This window comes from Silurus aristotelis, assembly GCF_946808225.1.
Source record: "Silurus aristotelis genome assembly, chromosome: 10".
Taxonomy (NCBI): Eukaryota; Metazoa; Chordata; class Actinopteri; order Siluriformes; family Siluridae; genus Silurus; species Silurus aristotelis.
The window spans coordinates 29969575-29993851 of NC_139583.1; the positions used below are offsets into that span (position 1 = coordinate 29969575).

Here is a 24277-nt window from a genome sequence, read left to right on the forward strand (position 1 = left end):
GAGGAGGGGAGAGAGAGAGAAAGAGAGAGAGAGAGAGAGAGAGAGAGAGAGAGAGAGAGAGAGAGAGAGAGAAAAAGAGAGAAAGAAAGAGAGAGGGGGGGAGAGAGAGGGGGGGGAGAGAAAGAAAGAGAGGGAGACAGAGAGAGAGAGAGAGAGAGAGAGAGAGAGAGAGAGAGAGAGAGAGAGAGAGAGAGAGAGAGAGAGAGAGAGAGAGAGAGAGAGAGAGAGAGAGAGATTTTTCAGGCTGAATCTCAGATTTGTAATAGTAATTGATGAGTGGAGATGATTGTAGATGAATGATGTAGATGATCAGTTCTCCTCCTGAGTGTATGGAGGAGCAGTATGGAGTGTAATAAACTATGCAGTAATATGAATATCATTCTAAAGTGAACTTTGGTTGAAGCAGAAACACACTTTCTGTCTTTGTACTGTATGGTTTTTTTACGCTCCCTTGACATTTAAGCTCGTAAATAACCCCGAGAATAAATCTGCAGCGCCGCCTCCTCGATCCAAATCATTAACACGCAGCGTTTCTGCAGTCACACGGAGAAATCTATAGTGCGTTCCACACCTACAGCTTTAAGGCCAAGGAGTGAGAAAAGTCTGGATGGAACAAATACGACATTTCATTCGTTAACAAGGTGAGAGAAATGGTTTCAAAAGATTTATATATATATATATATATTCAGTCATTTATTCATTCACTCTCTCTTCTCCTTTAAAGAGAGAGATTATTGGAGTTGTACATAAAACGTGAAAGAAATCCATATCTCGAGCGTGTCGTAAAACCGTTAGCGATGTTCTGCGTTAGTGATAAACTAACTTGCGGTCCACAGCAGCTGAGGGTAATATGCTGATGTAAATATGTAATACTTCTGTTCTTCTGGCTCTGAATTAATTTTCCACACATAAAACAAGAATTGCATTTGGTACACGTGCACCGTATTAAAGGTTGTGTACTGAAACGGTTCAGTATTAATACGTGTTCTGTTATACCACTAACGATGTATAATACGTAGCTGCGGCGTCCTGCCTGTAAACTGAAGGAGATGTTTATGGTGTTTCCTGTTACAGATTTCCATCACAGACACCAAGAAGCTGACAGTTGTGTCAAGTTCCAAACCATCAGGATGAAGGAACTCTCCTCTCCTGTAGTGAGACACTTCATCACTGATTGTTCAGAACTTCAGTGACATCTCAGATCGTTGTTATGGAGACAAAGAAGTGAAAAAAGAATACAGTGGTTACATCACTAAGCATTTTAGATACCTGGAACTTCATCCAGCCTTGGAGTGTGTTTCACAGCGTTTCAACAGAAACACAAATTATGAAGGTCTTTTTTTTTCAAAAGGTTGTAAATGTTTAGATAAAGTGTTTATCAGAAGAAAGAAACACACTTTTCTGATGTACAGTGCAGGTTTCTTACACACAGATGTGACCAGGTGTTTATATTTACAGCTGAGCACTGAACCTTTTCAGCGTCCATCCTTTTTTATATAAATGCAAGAGTCAGGACTAAGATCTTAAATGAAAGAGTCAGAGTCAGGACTAAGACCATAACTGAAGGAGTCAGAGTCAGGACTAAGATCTTAAATGAAAGAGTCAGAGTCAGGACTAAGACCATAACTGAAGGAGTCAGAGTCAGGACTAAGATCTTAAATGAAAGAGTCAGAGTCAGGACTAAGACCATAACTGAAGGAGTCAGAGTCAGGACTAAGATCCTAAATGAAAGAGTCAGAGTCAGGACTAAGACCATAACTGAAGGAGTCAGAGTCAGGACTAAGATCTTAAATGAAAGAGTCAGAGTCAGGACTAAGACCATAACTGAAGGAGTCAGAGTCAGGACTAAGATCTTAAATGAAAGAGTCAGAGTCAGGACTAAGACCATAACTGAAGGAGTCAGAGTCAAGACTAAGATCTTAAATGAAAGAGTCAGAGTCAGGACTAAGATCTTAAATGAAAGAGTCAGAGTCAGGACTAAGACCATAAATGAAGGAGTCAGAGTCAGGACTAAGATCTTAAATGAAGGAGTCAGAGTCAGGACTAAGACCATAACTGAAGGAGTCAGAGTCAGGACTAAGATCTTAAATGAAGGAGTCAGAGTCAGGACTAAGACCATAACTGAAGGAGTCAGAGTCAGGACTAAGATCTTAAATGAAAGAGTCAGAGTCAGGACTAAGATCATAAATGAAGGAGTCAGAGTCAGGACTAAGATCTTAAATGAAGGAGTCAGAGTCAGGACTAAGACCATAACTGAAGGAGTCAGAGTCAGGACTAAGATCTTAAATGAAGGAGTCAGAGTCAGGACTAAGACCATAACTGAAGGAGTCAGAGTCAGGACTAAGATCTTAAATGAAGGAGTCAGAGTCAGGACTAAGACCATAACTGAAGGAGTCAGAGTCAGGACTAAGATCTTAAATGAAGGAGTCAGAGTCAGGACTAAGACCATAACTGAAGGAGTCAGAGTCAGGACTAAGATCTTAAATGAAAGAGTCAGAGTCAGGACTAAGATCATAATCGGAGGCATCTGAGCCAAGACCAAGATCATAAATGAATGTGTCCAAATCAAGACTGAGATCATAAACAGAAGAATCAGAATCAGGACTAAGATCATAACTGAAGGAGTCGGGACAGAAACCACGCTGTGATGTGTTCATTTGCAGTTGTCATATATTTGAACCCCAACATGACATTTCTCTTAAATCAATCAAATCTAAAATGTATTAAGCAGAATATCATAAAAAAGAAAAACCCAACATTACCTTATAGAGAAACTTCTACAACTTCCTGTGAAAATCCAGCTGTTTCCTGTACATATACGTTTATATTGATTCTGTAATAAAGATGATTTTGAAGTAGTGGAAGTTTTCTGATCCACAGTTACTCGAATCTGAAAAGTGCTGTGTAACTCAATATATAATTGGGACTGGTACCGGTTCTGGTAAAGATCTTAGACTGGTTTATAGAAACAACTTTAAGAGAAAAAAAGCGGAGCATAATTTCACATAAGATTATGAGAAAACTGAGATAATTGATGTTTGATATCGAGACTGATCTCTAAAACAACATCAGTAGTTTTCTGTATCGTCAGGGTTCTTCTGTCTTTTAAACTTGGACTTGTCTCAGTCTTGTGTGTTGGTCTTCTAGACAAAGTCTGAATAAAATTAATTTGTGTTTGTGTTAATTATTTTGTGTTTTGTTTTCTCACACAAATCCTTGTTATGAGAAGATCACTGGAGTAACACATGACTGGGTCTCGTGTTTATTCAGACCGGATTTGGACTTAATCTTGTCAGGTCTTGGACTTGGACTTGACAGGAGCTTTGCAAAACATTGATTGTAATGAATGTATGCGCAATGTTTAGCAACTGAGAGCTGAAGATTCACTGGAGATATAATAACTGTACTGCTATGAAACATGCGTGCTGAGTCGAGAAGAACTCAGGAAGCCGCGGCTCAGTAATTAACTGAGAGTTTAAAGCAGATGGATTCCAACACCACTGAGGTGCCAACACTTTGTTCCTGGGAGAAAAATGGCAAAATCCCTTTCGCCTAATTTTGACGATATTCAGAGCCAAAAGCAAGACAGTCCACACCTGAGGATTCCTTTCTCCTCTTCTTCTCTGCAGTAATTAGTTCAGTGGAGCGTGGAGAAGCGATGTCACGCCGCTCAGCTCTCATTTCAGCTCCGAGAAGCTCACGCTTTATTACTGATAACGATGCTCTTCCTAAGCTAACACGCAAATATAATGAAGCAAAAATCACACTCATGCATGCTTTCCATCCACACAATAGACTGCAGAAAAACACAGGAAGTCTCGCCACAAGATCAATCCTGACTGCAGCGTCGCAGATTTCAGGAGCTTCTGCACAAACCATCTGAGATCCGTGTGCAGCGTCCCGAGCCGGGATTTCAGCAGAAACCTTCACAGTATCATTTATCCATTCTGCCCTCAAATACCTGAAATATTATCCAGACAAAAGATGGAACGTGACCTTCTTCTGAGCCGTGACCTTTAAGAGTTTATAGTGTCAGAGGGTTTTTTTTTTTTAGAATGATGGAGGTAATAATTTTGACTTTAAAATTGTATTCAGGATTAACAATCAAAAATTCTATAATAAAATTATACTTAGAGATATATGTTAAAATAATATGTCGAATAATATGCATGCAATCAATGCATATATTAATAATAAACAAAATATATTACATCTAAAATATCATGTATAAAAGTGAGATATATATATATATATTAATTAATTCATATTAATTAGCTAAAGCTTTTAAAAATATGTAAAATATATAAAAAAAATTAATATTAAAACTAAAAGATTAACCTACAAAAATAATATATATATTTACACACAACAATCCAGAAATTAGGTCTAATTTTATTATTATTATTATTATTATTATTATTATTATTATTATTATTTTATTTATTTATTTATTTATTTATTTATTTATTTATTTATTTATTTATTTTTATTATAAGTACTAGTAGTATTTATTTATTATTTTTTTTAAATAATTGGTATTATTATTTCTGCATTGGTTATAATTTATACTTGATACTCTTATTTATTATGATAATAACAATAATAAATAATTGTATTATTATTATTATTATATTATAATAATACAATAGTATTATTATTAAGATTGTATTATTATTATATTATTATTATTATTATTATTATTATTATTATTATTGTTATGATTGTTGTAATATATAATAATATTATTAATAACAACAATTATTATTATGATTTTTAATTAGAGAAACATTTGATATATTGAAAAATTCTAAAGCTGATAAATTGTATTTACATTTTTACAAAATTTATTTGTTTCCTTTTTTTTTAATATTACATTTAAAAAAATAGTCATATTAATGATGATTATTATAAAAACTGTTTGAATACAAAAAAAAGGCAGAATAAATAAATCATTACGCCGGGGAAATCTGGTGATATTTTTTATCGCGATATCGATACATCTCCGTATCGTGGTGCTGTATTGTGGAACATGATGCTAAGTGCTCGGCTTGCCTGTTTGTGACCTTCAGCTCTTTAGCCGCAGCTCAGGAGGAACTCATGCATTAAACATGGAAGTGGTGGATCAGAAGATTCTGAGCGAGGAGCCAGGAGACGTTTCCTTTCTTCAGCAGCCGAATTGATCCGACCGTCTTCTCGTCCTCGTCGTGTCACTCTGATAATGTCAACGTAATATTTAAGGTGTCCTGCTGAGATCTGGCCATGTTCGAAAGATGACACACAGTAAACACACTCGCGAAAAAAACAAGAAATCGAAGAGAAAGCGTTGTTTTTCCTGTTTGACCAGAAATGAAGATTTCTCCAGCAGAGGTTACTGGAGTTCACACAGCTCTGGAGAAACACAGTCATCTATTTAAACTGACACGCTGCAAGTAAACATCATGTTGGAGTACACACACACACACACACACACACACACACACACACACACACACACACACACACACACAAACTGCAGGGCGAATTGTCAACACAGCCAGTGATTCACAATGCGTCTGTGTTAAAGCCTCACACCTGAGGGGACAGAAAAATAATACACAAGTGTAACACACACACACACACACACACACACACACACACACACACACACACACACACACACACACACCAAAAGGAAGTCTTCTATTTTTTCTTTCTTTGTTTATTTTTTATTCTTACTTCATTAATCGATTATAATAATAATTTTTTTTTATCATTATTATTGTTGTTTGTTGTTGTTGTAATTATTACAATAATCAGCCATGATTTTACAGAACTTCATCAAATAATTTCAGATAAGTAATTATTCAAACTTAATAATGTTTATTCAGGTTATTCACTGCAGACAGATCAGGTGTTAGACTGAAGATTTTTGTCTCACTGTTTCAACAATCTGATATTTCAATCTAATTGAATATTAATTGTATATTACATTTTTTTGTTTATAACAGATTTTTGTTTTCCAATCACAATGATCAATTTTTTGCTTCCAACTGAAACGTCTCTGAGAATTTTGTACGGGATTTTTGTGTGTTTTTCTTTTTATTTCACACCTGCGATTCTTCTCCACAGATGTACTGTAGCTCGGCTCAGTGCTGTGAAATAAAGTGCATCTCTATAAAAAATAAAACAACCACAACCGTCTCTGAAGCTCTGAAGCTCCTGAACTCTGGAGAATGATCCATTTTTCACTCATTTGGATTGAAGACGAGTCGAATAGCAGCAGCGTGAAATAAAAGAATCTACACAGAATTCAGCGAGCAGCTGGTTTCAGGTTTGATCGATTAGTATTCTCTTCAAACTCGTGTGATAAACAACCTGGAAGCTGAGTGAGTTCAGGATTCAGGAGAAACGCAGTTCTACAGAATGTCTTTGAGTGCAGTAGGATCTACTTCTCCATATACTTGAACTAGGAGACCCAAACCCGTTTCAGCATGTTCAGCACAATGCTCCTGTGCACAAAGCCACAACCATGAAGATCTGCTGTCTATGGGTTGGAGTGAAAGATCTCCTGCTAAAGGGCTTCAACCCGATTGCACAATGACTTGTTCATGCTGACTGCACCCCTTGTAGCTGATTAAATCTCCACAAAATCCAGTGGAACATCTTCTCAGAAGAGTGGAGCTTATAATAACATCAAAACCGAAAGTGATGAAGTGGCTAAACTTACCCGATCCTGATAGGCGAAGAAGAGGATGATGAACAGAATCTCCAGCAGGAAGATCAGAAGCAGCAGGATGAAGAACTGTTGAGGGAAAGAAAAAAGATGAGGTGAAATGGAGTTACAGAACAGACCGATGGAGAAGTGCGTTTTCTTCTACAATCCTAAATCGATCCCTCAGCCTCAGTCTGTCATCGTCTATCAAACCTGGCGTGAGACATGAGGAGGGCGAGAGGAAGAGCGATAGAAACGGCAAATAAACGTATCAAGAGGTAATAAAACAGACGCCTTACACACGTGACAGATCACATCGTTTATCTCTCAGTGAATCAGCCGTGACGTCAGAGGGAAAAGACGTGAGAAAAAGACGACAATATCATTCACTCAGTTTCATCTTCTATCTATAATAAACAATTATCATGTGTTCATTTCATTTCCCACTGATCATTTTTTAGAAAATTATATACTATATATTAATACATTTTTAAATCTGTGAAAAATATCTTAATCTTTATGCATTCCACAGTAAATAAATAACGTTTTGTTTAAAATTAATCCATAACATGACACAATTTCATTCATTTTTTAAATATATTAAAATATTTTTATATACTTATTTGTTATTTTTCATAGTGACAAGCCAATAAATTGTCGTTTTTTAAATAAATTAGTTTTTTTGTAAATGTTTTTAAATAATTTTTTTATTTTTCTCTATAAACAAACTGATGAAAAGTGAAACCTTGTGTTCCTGAAGCTGTTCATTTACAATTCATATACAGCAATTATAGATCTTTTTTAAAAGTTTAGTTCTATAGATGACTCGAGAATATTTACAATAGAGAACATTTTTTGGCAAAATGTTTGCTACCAAAATGGAAATAAAAAATTAATCTTTAATTCAAATCGATTAACAAACATTTTAATATTAATGCTTTATGACTTGTGGACTTGTTTTTATTTTTTTTGGCATTTTTCAAAATCATTCTTCAGCCAAATATAGATAAACCTGTGACTACTCCTAAAAACACGAGGAGCAGAGCTTCACATGGACACGCACGCTACAAGAACATTTTCAGGACAGAGTAAAAACTCTTGTACTCCTCAGCCACATGCTGCAGCGTAAAAGGAAAAAGAAGCACTTCAGAACGTCCTGTCAGAAAATTCATCAACTTTACAATGATTGTTTTCCCGTAACATCTCGTCTCTGGGTGTGTTACTCTGAGGCGCATCAGCTGTGTGAAGCTGTAACGGTGCACAAACTTTTGCACACTACTGTAAATATGACACTACAGGACGTAAGAAATACGAGGCACTGAAGAAGCTGCAGCGACTGAGGAATAAACGCTCAGCGTAATGTTTATTTTCTGCGTCTTCTAATGAAGTGTGTGTGTGTGTGTGTGTGTGTGTGTGTGTGTGTGTGTGTGTGTGTGTGTGTGTGTGTGTGATGGATGGCGTACACGAGCGGTGGTTGTTAGCGATGCACACTGAGTGGGTTTATACAGGATTAAACGCCTGAAAGCATCAATCTCGATCCGTCCATTGATTATTCCTGATCGACTGCTTTTCCTGAAATCAGTCTGAGTCTCAGCGAGCAGATGAAGCAATGCTCCTGATTCAGGAGGAACCTTTCTGAGGACCAGGTGATATTCCTGATCCTTCAAACCAAACGACTTCCCACTGTTCCGTATCGAGCCGTAAAGACAATATGATCAAACTCCAGGAACAGGAACTACATGGCTGCACCTTCATCACCTTCATCATCTTCATCACTTTCACCAAGAAACATTTTGTCACACACACACACACACACACACACACACACACACACACACACACACACACACACAAAACCCAGAAATAGTTTTTAGTGAGTAAACAGTACATGGAGCAGCAGAGGGGATCGTATTGGGAGTGAAGATGATTTGCTTGATGATGGATCTGATGGAGTTTATGGACCAGTGTGAAAGTTTTAAAGGAACGAATGAAGAAAATAATTACAGGGACAATGTGGAGCTGCAACTCGTTTACATTTACTTCTAATCTTATTCACGTGTTCATTTATTTGTTTGTCCATCTGTCTGTTCGTTCACTCATTCATTCATTCATTCATTCATTCATTTATTCATTTATTCAATTATTCAATTGTCCATTTATTCTTTCATTTATCTATTCATTTGTTCATCCATTCATTCCTTTATTCATTCATACTTTCCCCCTAATTCTCTCATTTATTCATCTTTCTGTTAATTATTTCATTTGTTCCTTCATTCATTCTTTCTTTCATTCATTAATTCATTCGTTCCTTCATTCATGCTTTTCCCCCTCTTTTTTTCATTCATTTATCCATTCTTTCTCTTAGATTAATGAATGGAAAATGATTGTGTTTGTATTCTGGAGTGGACACTGAACACGGTGTTGGTCCTTCAGAGAGCACAGTGAAGATGCAGCATCTCAAACCAAAGAAGGAAAATCAGAAGAAACCCACATGGACATGGAGAACGTTAAAACGAGCGAGAAGAGAAACTCGAGCTAAGGTCTGAACTGTAAATCTCTCGCATGCAGCAGCTTGTGGTGTCTCCGCCTCTGTCCTGCTATTGGTTGTTTCCCTAATGAGTCACATTTCTCTTTTTGGACATTTTCTTAAGTTGTGTATTTATACCTCTGTGTGTCCTTGTGTTCCTTCGAGAAGTAAAAGTTCACTGTGACTTTGTTCCACTGGCACTGAACTTCAGGTTTGGATTCTTCAGCCTTTTTCTGAGCTACAAATCCACATTTGCATCTGTCTCAAGCCTCTGTGTGTGTGTAATGTTGAAAACAATTAGAAAAGTGAAAACAAGGACATAAAAGGTCGAACTCGTGGTTTAGAGACGAGAACATTCATTAGGAGTGTGACAGAAAAATGAAGCAGACGAGTGAAGGTCAGTAATCAGACAAGTGTGAGAAGTTTCTCTGTGTCACCATTCATATGATTCTATTAAAAATTATAACTTAAAAAATGTAAGAAAAATAAATATGATGTGAGATACACACACACACACACACACACACACACACACACACACACACACACATACACGTTAAAAAAACAACAGATCTTGGAATGATGGCAATCAAATCTGCAGTGAAGTAAAGTGAAGGTCTCACAGATAAGGAAATTACAGCAGGAGTCGAGGAGACGTATTTTATTCCGTTCCCTCTTCAGGATGAGGAGAAGAAAAGAAACCCGTGTCACTTCCTGTGCTGAGGAGAGAAGATCATTCGGGCGTGGTGGAGAGGAGAAGTGCTGCCTCGATGGGAAAATCAATAACTGGGCATTGAGCAAAGCTGGAAAGGTCAGGAATCTCCAAGCAGGAAGAAAACTGAAATTATGATGGTTAGTGATTTAACCTGAGATAAATCCAGGAGAGGAGGAGAGGAGGAGAGGAGGAGACGATAGAAAAAGACCAGAAGATGAGATGAGAGGATAAAATAAGATGATAAGACAACAAGTAAACTAAAAAATGAGAGGATGAGAAAAGGTTAATAACTTAACCCGAGAAAGGTCATGGCTGAGGATGGGAGGATGATACATAAGAACAAGAAGATAAGAGAAGAAGAGGATGAGAGGACAAGAATAAGAGGATAAGAGAATGAGAGGAAAAGAACGAGAAGATGAGAAAACAAGAGAATGAGAGAATAAAACAAATAAACGGACGAGAGGAGAAAATGAGAGCAAAAGATGACAGGACAAGATTAGAAAACCAAAGGATGAGACAAGACAACTATAGGATGAGATGAAAGGATAAAACAAGAAGATGCGATAAGAGGATTGAGAGAACAGTAGGACGCCACAACATGGTCATGTGACACGTCAAAACGTTCAGCACAGTACAGAGATCTGATTGGTGCATAAAGTAATAACGAAGTAACATCACATAAGGTTATTGGCTCCGCCCCTACAAAATAATTGGTAGAATAGACAAATATCAAAACATGACAAATGAAGAAGAACTGCTAACAGTAATGATTTCTGCATCAACACCAACACTACTCCAGTTTCTCTCGTTTTTTTTTATAATAACAGCAGAATTTGTTAATAAGGTTTGTTGCAACAGTGAGATTTTCTGTGAAAGGAGTCTCCAGTGTGAAAAGCACTTTCAGCAAATCCAGTAGGTTTTCACAGAGCTTCAGAGCCTTATTCCAAAATGGATTAAATTAGTATTTTTTAGCTCCATCACACAACACAGAGCTCCATCACACAACACAGAGCTCCATCACACAACACAGAGCTCCATCACACAACACAGAGCTCCATCACACAACATAGAGCTCCATCACACAACACAGAGCTCCATCACACAACACAGAGCTCCATCACACAACACAGAGCTCCATCACACAACATAGAGCTCCATCACACAACACAGAGCTCCATCACACAACACAGAGCTCCATCACACAACATAGAGCTCCATCACACAACACAGAGCTCCATCACACAACACAGAGCTCCATCACACAACACAGAGCTCCATCACACAACACAGAGTTTCATCACACAACACAGAGCTCCATCACACAACACAGAGCTCCATCACACAACACAGAGCTCCATCACACAACACAGAGCTCCATCACACAACACAGAGCTCCATCACACAACACAGAGCTCCATCACACAACATAGAGCTCCATCACACAACACAGAGCTCCATCACACAACACAGAGCTCCATCACACAACATAGAGCTCCATCACACAACACAGAGCTCCATCACACAACACAGAGCTCCATCACACAACAAAGAGCTCCATCACACAACACAGAGCTCCATCACACAACACAGAGCTCCATCACACAACACAGAGCTCCATCACACAACATAGAGCTCCATCACACAACACAGAGCTCCATCACACAACACAGAGCTCCATCACACAACACAGAGCTCCATCACACAACATAGAGCTCCATACAGAACACAGAGCTCCATCACACAACACAGAGCTCCATCACACAACACAGAGCTCCATCACACAACACAGAGCTCCATCACACAACACAGAGCTCCATCACACAACATAGAGCTCCATCACACAACACAGAGCTCCATCACACAACACAGAGCTCCATCACACAACACAGAGCTCCATCACACAACATAGAGCTCCATACAGAACACAGAGCTCCATCACACAACACAGAGCTCCATCACACAACATAGAGCTCCATCACACAACACAGAGTTTCATCACACAACATAGAGCTCATCACACAACACAAAGTTTCATCACACAACATAGAGCTCCATCACACAACACAGAGCTACAACACACAACATAGAGCTCCGTCACAGAACACAGAGCTCCGCCACACAACATAGAGCTCCACCACACAACACAGAGCTACATCACACAACATAGAGCTCCACCACACACCATAGAGCTCCATCACAGAACACAGAGCTCCGCCACACAACATAGACCTCCACCACACAACATAGAGCTCCATCACACAAAACAGAGATCCATCACACAACATAGAGCTCCATCACACAAAATAGAGCTCCATCACACAACATAGAGCTCCATCACACAAAACAGAGCTCCATCACACAACACAGAGTTTCATCACACAACACAGAGCTCCATCACACAACATAGAGCTCCATCACACAACACAGAGCTCCATCACACAACACAGAGCTCCATCACACAACACAGAGCTCCATCACACAACACAGAGCTCCATCACACAACACAGAGTTTCATCACACAACATAGAGCTCCATCACACAACACAGAGCTCCATCACACAACACAGAGTTTCATCACACAACACAGAGCTCCATCACACAACACAGAGCTCCATCACACAACACAGAGCTCCATCACACAACACAGAGCTCCATCACACAACATAGAGCTCCATCACACAACACAGAGTTTCATCACACAACACAGAGCTCCATCACACAACACAGAGCTCCATCACACAACACAGAGCTCCATCACACAACACAGAGCTCCATCACACAACACAGAGTTTCATCACACAACACAGAGTTTCATCACACAACACAGAGCTCCATCACACAACACAGAGCTCCATCACACAACACAGAGCTCCATCACACAACACAGAGCTCCATCACACAACACACAGCTCCATCACACAACACAGAGCTCCACCACACAACACATTGCTACAGGACTAAAGTAAGTGTCCTCACCACTTAAAGTACATCGTGTGCAACCAAGTGCAAACAATAAATCAACTAAATTGACCACAAGTGGAATCCAATCAGTTGTAGAAAAATCTCAGGGATGATCAGTGGAAACAGGATGCATCTGAGATCAATTCTGAGTGTCACAGCAAAGGCTGTAAATACTTATGTACATGTGATTTCATTTGTAATAAATTTGCAAAGATTTTAAACAAACTTTTTTCATGTTGTCATTCTGGGGTTTTATTTGTAGAATTTTGAGAAGAAAATCATTAATTTAATCCATTTTGGAAAAAAGATGTAACATAACAACTCATGGAAAAAGTGAAGCTCTGTGAGAACTTTTGGACGCACTGTATAGCAGCTTTACTCCCATCCTTCTAATTATTCTTATCCTAAATAATTAAAGAATGAATCGGTGGTGTAAGAGCAATAAAACACTGGGGGATGTGCAGTTTAAGGTAAATAATCAGCTTCAGTGTTGTATTTTACTGTAACACACACAGTGTTTCTTTTCCAGCCGATTGCCCAGAGGGCAGATCCGTTTCATTAAGATGATTTAATTCTCCAGCTTTGTGAATCCGTCTTTAATGGAAAATCATTGGAGTTAGAAAAGGAAGCGAAAGAAGACAGATATTCACTCCGAGTGCTGTTTATCTCCTTTATCTTCTGTAATTGAGTCATTTCATTCCCGCTTCATTGCTACACAATCTGTAATAAGACCGGTCTTGTGTCTGTGATGCTCATCACCATCATCATCATCAATAGGACTGGAGCTCGAAGACGTGACCGGGGTTTATAGCCAGGATGATGAGATGACCTTCGACCCGCCACTTCGCTTTAAATTCAGCATCGGGAGTCGTTTATCAGCTGAATAAGGCTGCTGGGCTGAATAAAAACAGGACTGCAGGCTGCCCGAGGTTCAGAGCACAATGTTCAGGGTTTTATGGATTATTTACAAGAGATGTGCATAATGTTTTCACACTGAGGTCTGAGGAGCAAGTCTGGGATTGTGCTGTCATCATCATCATCATCAGCAGCAGCAGCAGCAGCAGCAGCTATATTATACGAGGTGATCTCTAAAAGTTTTAAGACTAGATTGGTAACACACCAACAGGTGGCAGCACGAGGCAGCACGCACAATCTCAGGGAGCACCAACCTTCATAAGTCAGTGCGGCAAAAGAATTTTGTCCTGTGTACATCGGGAGCTGGTGATGTTCTGCTCACATGCGTTACCACGTCTGAAAGTTAGAACAAAGAGCAAATGTGAAATCCGATGTGAAACTGATCAAATCTGCCACAGACACATTTGATGTGATTCTGCAAGTTTACGCCGACGCTGCAAACAAGTCGTTTGAGGTGTTTTAAATAGTGGGAGAACATCTCTAGAAGTCAATGAGAGATCAGGAAGACCTTCAACAAGCTCAACCCTGGAAAATGTCTAAATCTATTCTCAGTAACTCATGCATGATGATCGTCAGAGAACAATCCACAACATCGCTGCCGTTTTCAGTGTTTCATATGGAACAGTCCAGGCGATCCTCACGTGGGATTTGAACATACGGCAGGCTGTTGACCCAGGAGCAGAAGGAACACCATGTCGAGGTTTGCTGAGAACTCCAGCAGCATTCCGTCCTTCATGAGGAGAATCATCACCAATGATGAACCTCAGGTGTACGGTTACAACTCTGAGACAAAGCAACATTCTTCACAGTGAAGAGCTCGTCATCTCCACGAACGAAAAAGGCGTGGCAGGAGTATCCGAGTGCATGCTCATCGTCTGTTTCTACATTCACCACAATGTGCATCCAGAATTCATCCCCAGGGGCCTAAACATCAATAACGAGGTCTACTGCCAGTTTTATGGCGTCTGAGGGAGAACATTTAGAGAAAGAGACCAGATCTGTGGCCTCAAAGTCTCAAAACACATCATTCTGCTTTCTCTATCGTCCTCGTTTGAAACAGCTAATGTAAACCCAAACCTATGTTTGTTCTCTGCCGTAAGAATTCAGAACTGCATCAGACGCTCACCTCAACACCGCTTTAAAGTTCTGGATTAATTGTCTAATTTCCATCAATCTGAACAAATCTCTTAAAGATCATCTTCCTTTAACACACAGTACACACTTGATGCCTCCTGAAACAGAAATGACAGCTGAGCCTGAAGTGCCTCATTAAAAAGATCGTCCAAAAAAAAGACCTATAAAAAGGGAGGGCAGGGTGGAGGGGTGAGGGGCAGAGGGGGGCAGAGGGGGGCAGGGGTGGAGGGGTTGCTGATGAAGGAGGGGGTAAATGTCAGAGCAAACGCTAACAACTCGCACCGACTCGGTCTCTGTCATCTGAAGGTGTCCATTTATGAAAGGGTAATGAGAACGTCTGCTTCTGCTTCTGTGATCCGTTTAGTAATGCGCTTCTCAGACGAGGTGTGAAGGAAGGCGTTAAAATAAAATGTACCAAAAAAAACGTACGCTTTTATAACGAGACAAACACATTTTAATTATTATTATTATTATTATTAGTAGTAGTATTATTATTATAGCATGGAGTTAGAGCAGCCTTGCACTTAATTAATTATAATATGAATATTATAATTATACTATTAATAAATAAATAAATAAATAAATAAATAAATAAATAAATAAATAAATAAATATCATAATCATCATTTATCTCCTGGATAGTGTGAATAATGAATGGTGATTGGCTGGAAATTCAGGTGTGAATAGTGGATTGTGATTGGCTGGAAGGAGTTCAGGTGTGAATAGTGGATTGTGATTGGCTAGAAAGGAGTTCAGGTGTGAATAGTGGATTGTAATTGGCTGGAAGGAGTTCAAGTGTGAATAGTGGATTGTGATTGGCTAGAAAGGAGTTCAGGTGTGAATAGTGGATTGTAATTGGCTGGAAGGAGTTCAGGTGTGAGTTCAGAGTGTTGGTAGTTTGCGTTTGTCAGTTGAATCTAAACTAATGTGCTGCTTATAAACACCTGTAACCATAGTAACATCCAGTTCCAGTTCCATCCAGAGTGAAAGCCATTGTACACATTTCCTAATGACCTCACTGACCTCCATGGAGGAGTTTAGCGTCTGGTGGAACTTCTACAGTGAATACTGTGAGTTTGATAAATGACCCGAAGCACAAGATGAATTTGAGAAGAAGAAAACGTTTCAATGAGAAATATAATGGAAAACAGCACCAGGATTTACTCCATATCTTTATTTTTATTAATATTAGATGTGTGTGTGATTCAGAGCAGGGTTTGGGCTTTAGTTTAAAGCCTGTACTGTTCTGAGCATGATGCTGTAGTTCTTATATTCTCTGATGGAAAGCACGAATATCTGCTTTATCTTTATAGAAATCTGAAGAGATTATTTGTTTGTGTTCCTGCTGAAAAAAGCTCTCCTTTGAAATAAACAATGAGTTGATTTTATTTCATGCCTTTTGGAAACGAAGCTCAGAATTTTACAGAGCTGCATTTTTAAATGGTCTTAAGAGCAATTCACTGATAGAACAGCAACCATTTGCTTGGGTCAAGCGATGGAGGAGAAGGTCAAGCACTCACAATCAGTTACTTCCTACTAAGAACCACACTGCTTTTCTGACCTCGTGCTTTCTTCTTTATCTGATCTACTCTACTCCAGGTTCCACCAGAAAAAAACAAGGTTCTTTTTGTTTGCTCCTGAGCTAGTGAAGCATGACTTGGAGAAATGTGATTAGATGAAGAACTTCTCAGCGTTACCTCTATCTATGTTAACTTTCATGTTCATCATCATTCCAACATCACTTCTTCACCTTCTTCCAACACATTTTTATTCTCTTTCTTCAAATCTTTCAAAAATCCTAATACATCTCCAAAGAATCACATCTGATCCATGAAATCTCACAAGACCTTCTCAAAACATGCATAAAAAGAACATATGAGGTTCTACAAATGCATCAGAATCTGCCATAAACGACATCCAGACAAATCCTTCTTGATGTTTCACTAATGTTAACCTTAATATCCTTCGGCATCTTCATATCTTCAGGTGGCCATCGTCCATCCTTTCCATGAAGAATTTGATTGGTGTCCCACACATCTTAGTGCTTTCGACACTTCAGTTTTTTTCTCATGATGATGAAATATCTTCTTATAACATCTACAAATAATTCACCTTTTTCCTGACTCTTACCATTAGATATCCAGGTTCTGATTTGGATCTCAATGAACATGACCTGAACCTGAATCTCAACAAGACTGAGCTGCTTTATTTTTTTTTAGATATTGATTTTAGAAAGCTAATCCTCTTTAGTTATTATTTTTAGAAGATATCGGAGGTCTTATTCAGGTATGCAGGTTTTCCTGCATGAAACATGAGGAGCATTTGGTCTAAGTTCTGTATTAAACTTCTCCTTCCTGGACTTGTATCCAGTTCCTTTTTGAGTTATTGCAAATTTTACTATTTCTCTTACAAAAGGCCACTAAAGTGCTTCTTCACTTCTGCATTTGCATTCTGCAGGGTTTGACTACTCCGACTCGTACCTCAGCCTGACTGGCTTCCAAATGTCTTATTTTACCCACTTCCTGTAGCTCCTTGATGCTTGCCTCCAGAGACAGAAATAGACCAGGCCTCAGGAACTCAAATCCCAGAAGATACAATGAGCACCCCGAAGGAAGTGGAAACGTCCATGAGACATCAAATATTTAACAAAAAAATCAATAGTCCTGTCATCTTACAGCTCCAGTCCCAGATCTTGAGCTCAAGTTATAGTCCATGTGGGTTTTTCCTCTGAGGATGCTTCGTCTATCTGGAGGGTGTAACTCCTGCAATTCCTCCAGCCTCCAACCAGGAAAAACCAAAAACTCCCGAACTTCCTACTTGAAAACTTCACATGGTCCCCTCATTTGTTTTTTTATGTTTTTTTAGAAAAAATAAATATATTCCAAAACATTTCTCTCCTCTTGCTTCAAATCCTCCAAATGTCCAATAATCCCACCACGTGTCGACTGGCTCCTATCCCATCCTCGATTCACCAGAAATCTCCAAAGACCTTCTCCATTTTATCACATAAAGGCCAAAAAAATGTTTCAGTTAAATTATTCCAACCAGTCTGGCTTCAAAAGCTGAGCTGGTGGACCAGCCAAAGTATTATTAATCCTGTGGATTTGTTGATTGATATCTTCACCACCTTCTTCTCCATGCAGGATCTGACTGAAGTCCCACAGGGCTTCTCTTCCTCTATTATTTTTAAAATGTGTTCTGTACTCAGTCCCATAATGATAAAATGTATTCTTGTGACATTTACAAATCTTTTCTTTTCCAATTTCTTGGAATCTGTCTCATTCTCCTAAACCCTGAGCTCCTCAGAGTTCAGGAAGAGACATGAGATCAACATGGCTGCTCCCAGGATGAACAGAACAACAAAGTAGCACTTTTTTTCTTTTATTGAGTTGAATTATACAAGTTGATATCAAAATGTTCAAGACCAGTTTTGTAACATGCCAACAGATGGCAGCACAAGGCTACACAGTCACAGGGAGCACCGGCTTACATAAGTCAGTGTGCCAAAAAAGATTATACTGTGTACTGAGCCGTGCAACTGGTGCTGTTCTGACCATGTGCGTTACAACATCGGCGATTCTAACCACATGCGCACTCTGTCACCAAGATCCACCTCACACATCAGTTTCTTGACGAAAACAACACAATCGCACTTCTGAGCCCACCCTACTCACCAGATTTGGCTTCTGCAGACTTCACCCTCTTCCTGAGTATGAAGATCTAGCTCAAGTGTCGCCATTTTGACTCAATTGCGGAGATCCAGCGCAAATCACAGAAGGTAATTGACACACTTTAAATAGGAGACTTCCAGGAAACATTCCAAAAGTGGCAGGAACGCTGGGAGCACTGTATTGCTGTGCAAGGAGACTATTTTAAAGGAAACGTAGAAAAAAGATAAAAAAAAAAAAGAGCTCATCCCAAAACTTTTTGATGTAATCCACACGCCTTTGGTTTAAATCAACATGCAGACTTATTTGCTTGACTCTCCAGTTCAATCTTCTGTTCACATCATGGCCAGGTACAGTAACCTGCTTGTTGCCAACAAAAGACAAACATGGAGGCATTCATGTGTTTCCCCACACTTTGCAGCTCGAATGCTTGGAAGCCAAAAATGACATCATGAAGAACTCGGATTTCACACTTCCTAGGTGGAGCATATGGATGGACAGGAGCCTGATGTCCCACCCAGCAGTGTTTCACGCCTCACGCCCAGAGATCTGCTGCAACTCTGACCAGGAGGATGCGCTTACTGAAGATGAATGAATGAATAACATGTAAAACAGAACATATTAAATACTCAACACACAGAAACAATTTTCCTCTGATTCTACAGATTGAGTGCTTGGATGTGGTCAGGTACAGAGCAGTTCACAATCCAACACTCAGCAGCAGATGTGGCAAATGAACATGGCTGCAATGGACTACAACATCCAAAAAACACACAATTTTGCCCTGGTTATGCTGTCCTGGTTTTAAACCAGTGCCGGTTCTCATTTCTGGTGCCAGTTTACTCTGTTAATTCATCCTTATACCTTCCGCTTCTTGATGACCCGGGTTCTTGATTCTTATTCTGGATTTGTCGCCCATTTCTTCATTAAAGCTGCAGTTGCGTCTGTTAACATTTAACAAGACTCATCAAATGAAATGCATACTGGCCTCAAAACCTACAAACATACAGAATCTTTGATTCTTCCTTTTCTTCAGTGCCACCAGATCTGAAAACGAACAGATTTTTTTTTTTAACGAACCTTATTTTATCTCCTGACTGGAAGAGCTAAGTGCTGAAAAGTGGCAATGTGTCACCATGTGACAGATGGGAAACTCACCCTGCCATCTTTTCATCCGTTTAAAACCTTGCTAAAAAGATGCATCCAGGAAAGATGGTGTGATATCACATTTTGGCATTTCAAACATTCCTGAAGAACACTTTGTTTTTTGGAACAAAATACAAACCTGTTTACGAAATTGTGAAAAATCTTCTGTGTTTTAAATAAAAAATCTGTAAATTGAAAGCTGTCATGTGGCCAAGAAACACCATGGGACCAAACCTGAGATATTTGTAGACCGCGTCCTTAAGTTTGGTTGCACTGGAACCGAGCTGTGACTCCAGTGAATGTGACTGTATGTGGGTACGCACTTGTAAATGAAGAAAAGTAACCTGAATATTTGTTTCAGCTGATTAACTGTTTTAATATCCAGCATCTCCTTAGTAAACAAATTTTTGAGCAGCAGAAATTTAAGACACAACCTTAACCAGACACCCTTACCCAGACCCCCTTAACCAGACCCCCTCACCCAGACCCCTTTAACCAGACACCCTTACCCAGACCCCCTTACCCAGACCCCCTTACCCAGACACCCTTAACCAGACACCCTTACACAGACCCTTCTTAACCAGACACCCTTACCCAGACACCCTTACACAGACCCTTCTTTACCAGACACCCTTACCCAGACACCCTTACCCAGACACCCTTACCCAGACCCTTCTTAACCAGACACCCTTACCCAGACACCCTTAACCAGACACCCTTTCCCAGACACCCTTAACCAGACACCCTTACCCAAACGACCTTAACCAGATGACCTTAACCACATGACCTTAACCTGACACCCTTAACCAGGCATCCTTATCCATTCACCCTAATCCAGATCTCTTATCCAAACACCCTTATCCAGAGATTATAACACTTATCACATTATAGGTAACTGATAAGACTGAGAGGTTTAAGGACCTTGCTCAAGGTACTAGCAGTGTTGCTGAGATTTAAATTCTGGTTAGAAGTCCAGAGTGTTAATCACTGAGCTACAGTTTCCTTCATATTACGCAAATTTATGTGTTACGTTGAGTTCTTTGGGCATGTCTGTAATGATGTAAGGTGAACTTCATTCGCCAGGAGATGAGTCTGAACCCAGACCAATGCTGTGGGGGAAACTGCAGGAACTTTTACTATCATGTTGGACTGCTCAGAATCAATCCAGAGCACTGCCACTCAACACCTTGAACAACTTGATGCAGCACCGCCGTAAACTTGTTGAATCATAATAAACATTTCTGTGGCATATTTCCCCAGTTTCATGCAGGATTCCATATTTGCTGTTTGTTCTGAGTTGCTGTTCATGATAAAATCACAGACGTGCGAAGGTCGGTGCTCCCTGTGACTGTGCTGCCATCTGTTGCCATGTTACATAACTAGTCTCTAAACTTGTTGATACCACCTAGTAGTATGTATTATCAGTGGTGGGCTGTGTATTTGGTACCTGGGCCTTCAGTGGGGATAAACCCGACTTAATCCACCTCTTAATACACCACTATCACATCACAATTATAGAAACCATCAATACAATACAAAAACACAATATAACAACATGTGGCATTACAGAGAGACATTTCACATCTGGAGGTGAAAACCATTTTACTAAAACAACAAACCGAGTTAAGACTCCAAACCTCTACACTACAACCACAACTGTGCACCTACAACATCTGGAGCAGTTCACAATCAATATTTGTCTAATAACATGAAAAAAAAAAACATTAAAGAAACCATTGCTAATCGTCTTTAATAATAAACTGTTGCAAATAAATTAATACAATTTCATGAAACAAATATTAGAATTTAGGTTGTAAATGTAGGTCAGTGCTTCTGATAATATTTAAACCAGCAGAGAAGGATTTACTGACCCTGACTGCACTACTGTGTATTATACTACACTATACTACAAACAACATGCAATAGAGTGACATCAATCATTTTCACTTCCTTCCTGCCACATATTTATTTTATTTGGAAACCTCAAGCCAAAAAAAAACGAATTGAGAATCTCCAGCTTTTTCTCCTCAGCACACATTTCTCCCCTGAACAGGTCCCTGGTTCGGCTCAGGTCTGTTTATCCGTCTCTCACAGATCCAGTCTGATGACTCTGCACTATAAAAGCTTTTCCTGACAGCACAGGGAGGATTTTTAAGACTCTGTAAGACTCTTGTGTGCCATGAAGGGTGACATGAAGCTTTGTCAAACTCGACTTCAGTATTCATAGCGCACCTCTCGTACCGCAGTGTGAAGAGATATGACTGCTAACGTTTCCACCTGACCACCACATCGCACACTTCTATTTCTTCTATTTTTTGCATTAGGCAATGCTTCACGATTTTATTTTTATTGCTGTCGGAATCTGAATTGCAGCAGTGTTCCGTCAGGACCAGCAAGACCTTCTCTGCAGACCGAAACTTTATCAGAATCACTGAATTAATTTTTTATATATTTGTCCATGAATATTATTAAATTCTTCCCAATAGTCTAGTCTCTTCATTTCATAGTGTTTCTCTCCAGTGTACCACTGAGTCTAAGTTCCGGTTTGAGTTTCTATCCAATCAGATTTTAGTCGTCACCTCACGTATTGATGCAAGTCCAACAGAAATGAACAGCACAAGCTCTCGTTAGATTCAAATCTATGGTGCTTGAAGTTGTTGTTTTAACCAATCAGATTGTGAATTGCTGACACAGAGGCCCTCTAGAAGGCATCCGATAACATCAACATTTTCACAAACTTTGATTGGATGGTCAGAGAGCGTCACTAGTCACAGCTCACAAACCAGTGTCTGTAGCAAAGTTCACAATCAATATACAAATACATTCATGTGAAATTAGTAGCTGTTTTTTTTTATTCCACAATGACTGACAGAGGAGAAGAAACTGATTTGGTCACAGATGCACTTACAAGGACGTTTACAAGGTGGAATTTTTAAGAAAAGCAGGACATCGTAAGGAAAAGTCAACAAAACGGTTGTTAAGCTTTTTACTTTAGCTTTTTATTTTTGGAGAAAATTTCAAATCCCCAGGAAAACTGTAATTCACAAAAGCAATGTATGAAAATGCTCTGAAACCATTAGATGAGGTAAATATCAGTGCTTCTGCTGGAGATGATGTATGGAGGTGCAGTTGTGGCTCCAGTGAAAAGAGTCGTATTGAATTATGTTCATTGAGTTTCTAGCTTTAGTGATGATGTTCATTCACAAAGTATGATATCTTGTGTGAGATGCAGCTCTGATCTACTGCACGTCTCTATAATACTGATGGTTAATATATAAGTGGCGTTATAATGATTCGATTAAGAAGTGGATTGATTCAGGAAGGAGACAGGCCATTTACAGCTGCTATAACATAAAGCAATTTACAAATACAATTTAAATGTAAGTTGTTTTTTTTGCTAAGTTGCTGACGAGTAATGCTTCTGGAGCAACAGTTACCCACAGTTACCCGCCCAACCCCTCAACCCCCCCACCCCCCCTTTTAATAAATGTATCAGTGACGTAATTGAATGTTATGAACAAACTTCTGAGAGTCGTTCTGCAAGCTTGTAAAAAATGCTGCATCATAATTTCTGAAAAATTATTAAAAGTTTGCAGAAAAAAAACAAGAAACTTATAAAATATTGAAGAGCGAAAGTTTCAGGTGAAGGAAGGAAATTGCTCTTGCTTGTTAGAATAACTCTGGATTTCGTGTCACTTCGTTTTTTTTGCATAATTTATTCTGTCAGGTGAGTTACAGCATTCCTGTCCAAAAACGATAACTATTTATACTTCCGAGTGTGTGTTGGTGTGTGTGTGTGTGTGTGTGTGTGTGTGTGTGTGTGTGGTGTTTATATATTAATAAAGATAAATATATAAATAAATATTTTTTTTACTTTTTTTTATAATATTAGAATTATTGCAATGCCAGGGCTGGGAGCAATAAATCGCCTCCCAATACGCTGCAGTAAGAATCACACTGCGTTAAGAAACTGTGCTTTATTAAACAAAATTCAAATACATAAGATTCATTTATTTATATTTTGTTTTTTTAAGACTGGCGAATATTGGATTAAATAAGAGGTTCAGAATTATTTAAGCCAGTGTACTCTTAGTGCCGGTCCCAAGCCCGGGTAAATGGGGAGGGTTGCGTTAGGAAGGGCATCCAGCGTAAAACATGTGCCAAATCAAATATGCCAATCACAAATGAGAATTTCATAGCCGACAGGGTACCGGTGGAAATTGGGCTACTGTTGGCCGAAGGAGGAGAAGGAGAGGAGGAAGACGTCTACAGAGACGGCAGGAAAAGGAGCAGTGTAGGAGAGTAGAGGTTCGGGTTGGTACTTTAAATGTTGGTACTATGACTGGTAAAGGGAGAGAGGGAGCTGATATGATGGAGAGGAGAAAGGTAGATGTGTTGTGTGTTCAGGAGACCAAGTGGAAAGGGAGTAAGGCCAGGAACATTGGAGGTGGGTTTAAACTGTTTTATCATGGTGTGGATGGGAAGAGAAATGGTGTAGGGGGATTCTGAAGGAAGAGTAC

At 39.2% G+C, this 24277-nt stretch overlaps 1 protein-coding gene across 2 annotated transcripts in view; it reads right to left on the minus strand.

Annotated features, from left to right (window-relative positions):
* Positions 1-24277, minus strand: part of tspan4a (tetraspanin 4a) — a 100401-nt gene that overhangs the window by 14143 nt on the left and 61981 nt on the right. For both annotated transcript variants that reach the window (XM_083553128.1, XM_083553129.1), the window contains one exon: positions 6707-6781. In XM_083553128.1, coding sequence (XP_083409254.1) covers positions 6707-6781 — 75 coding nt within the window. The remainder of the gene's footprint in view (positions 1-6706; positions 6782-24277) is intronic.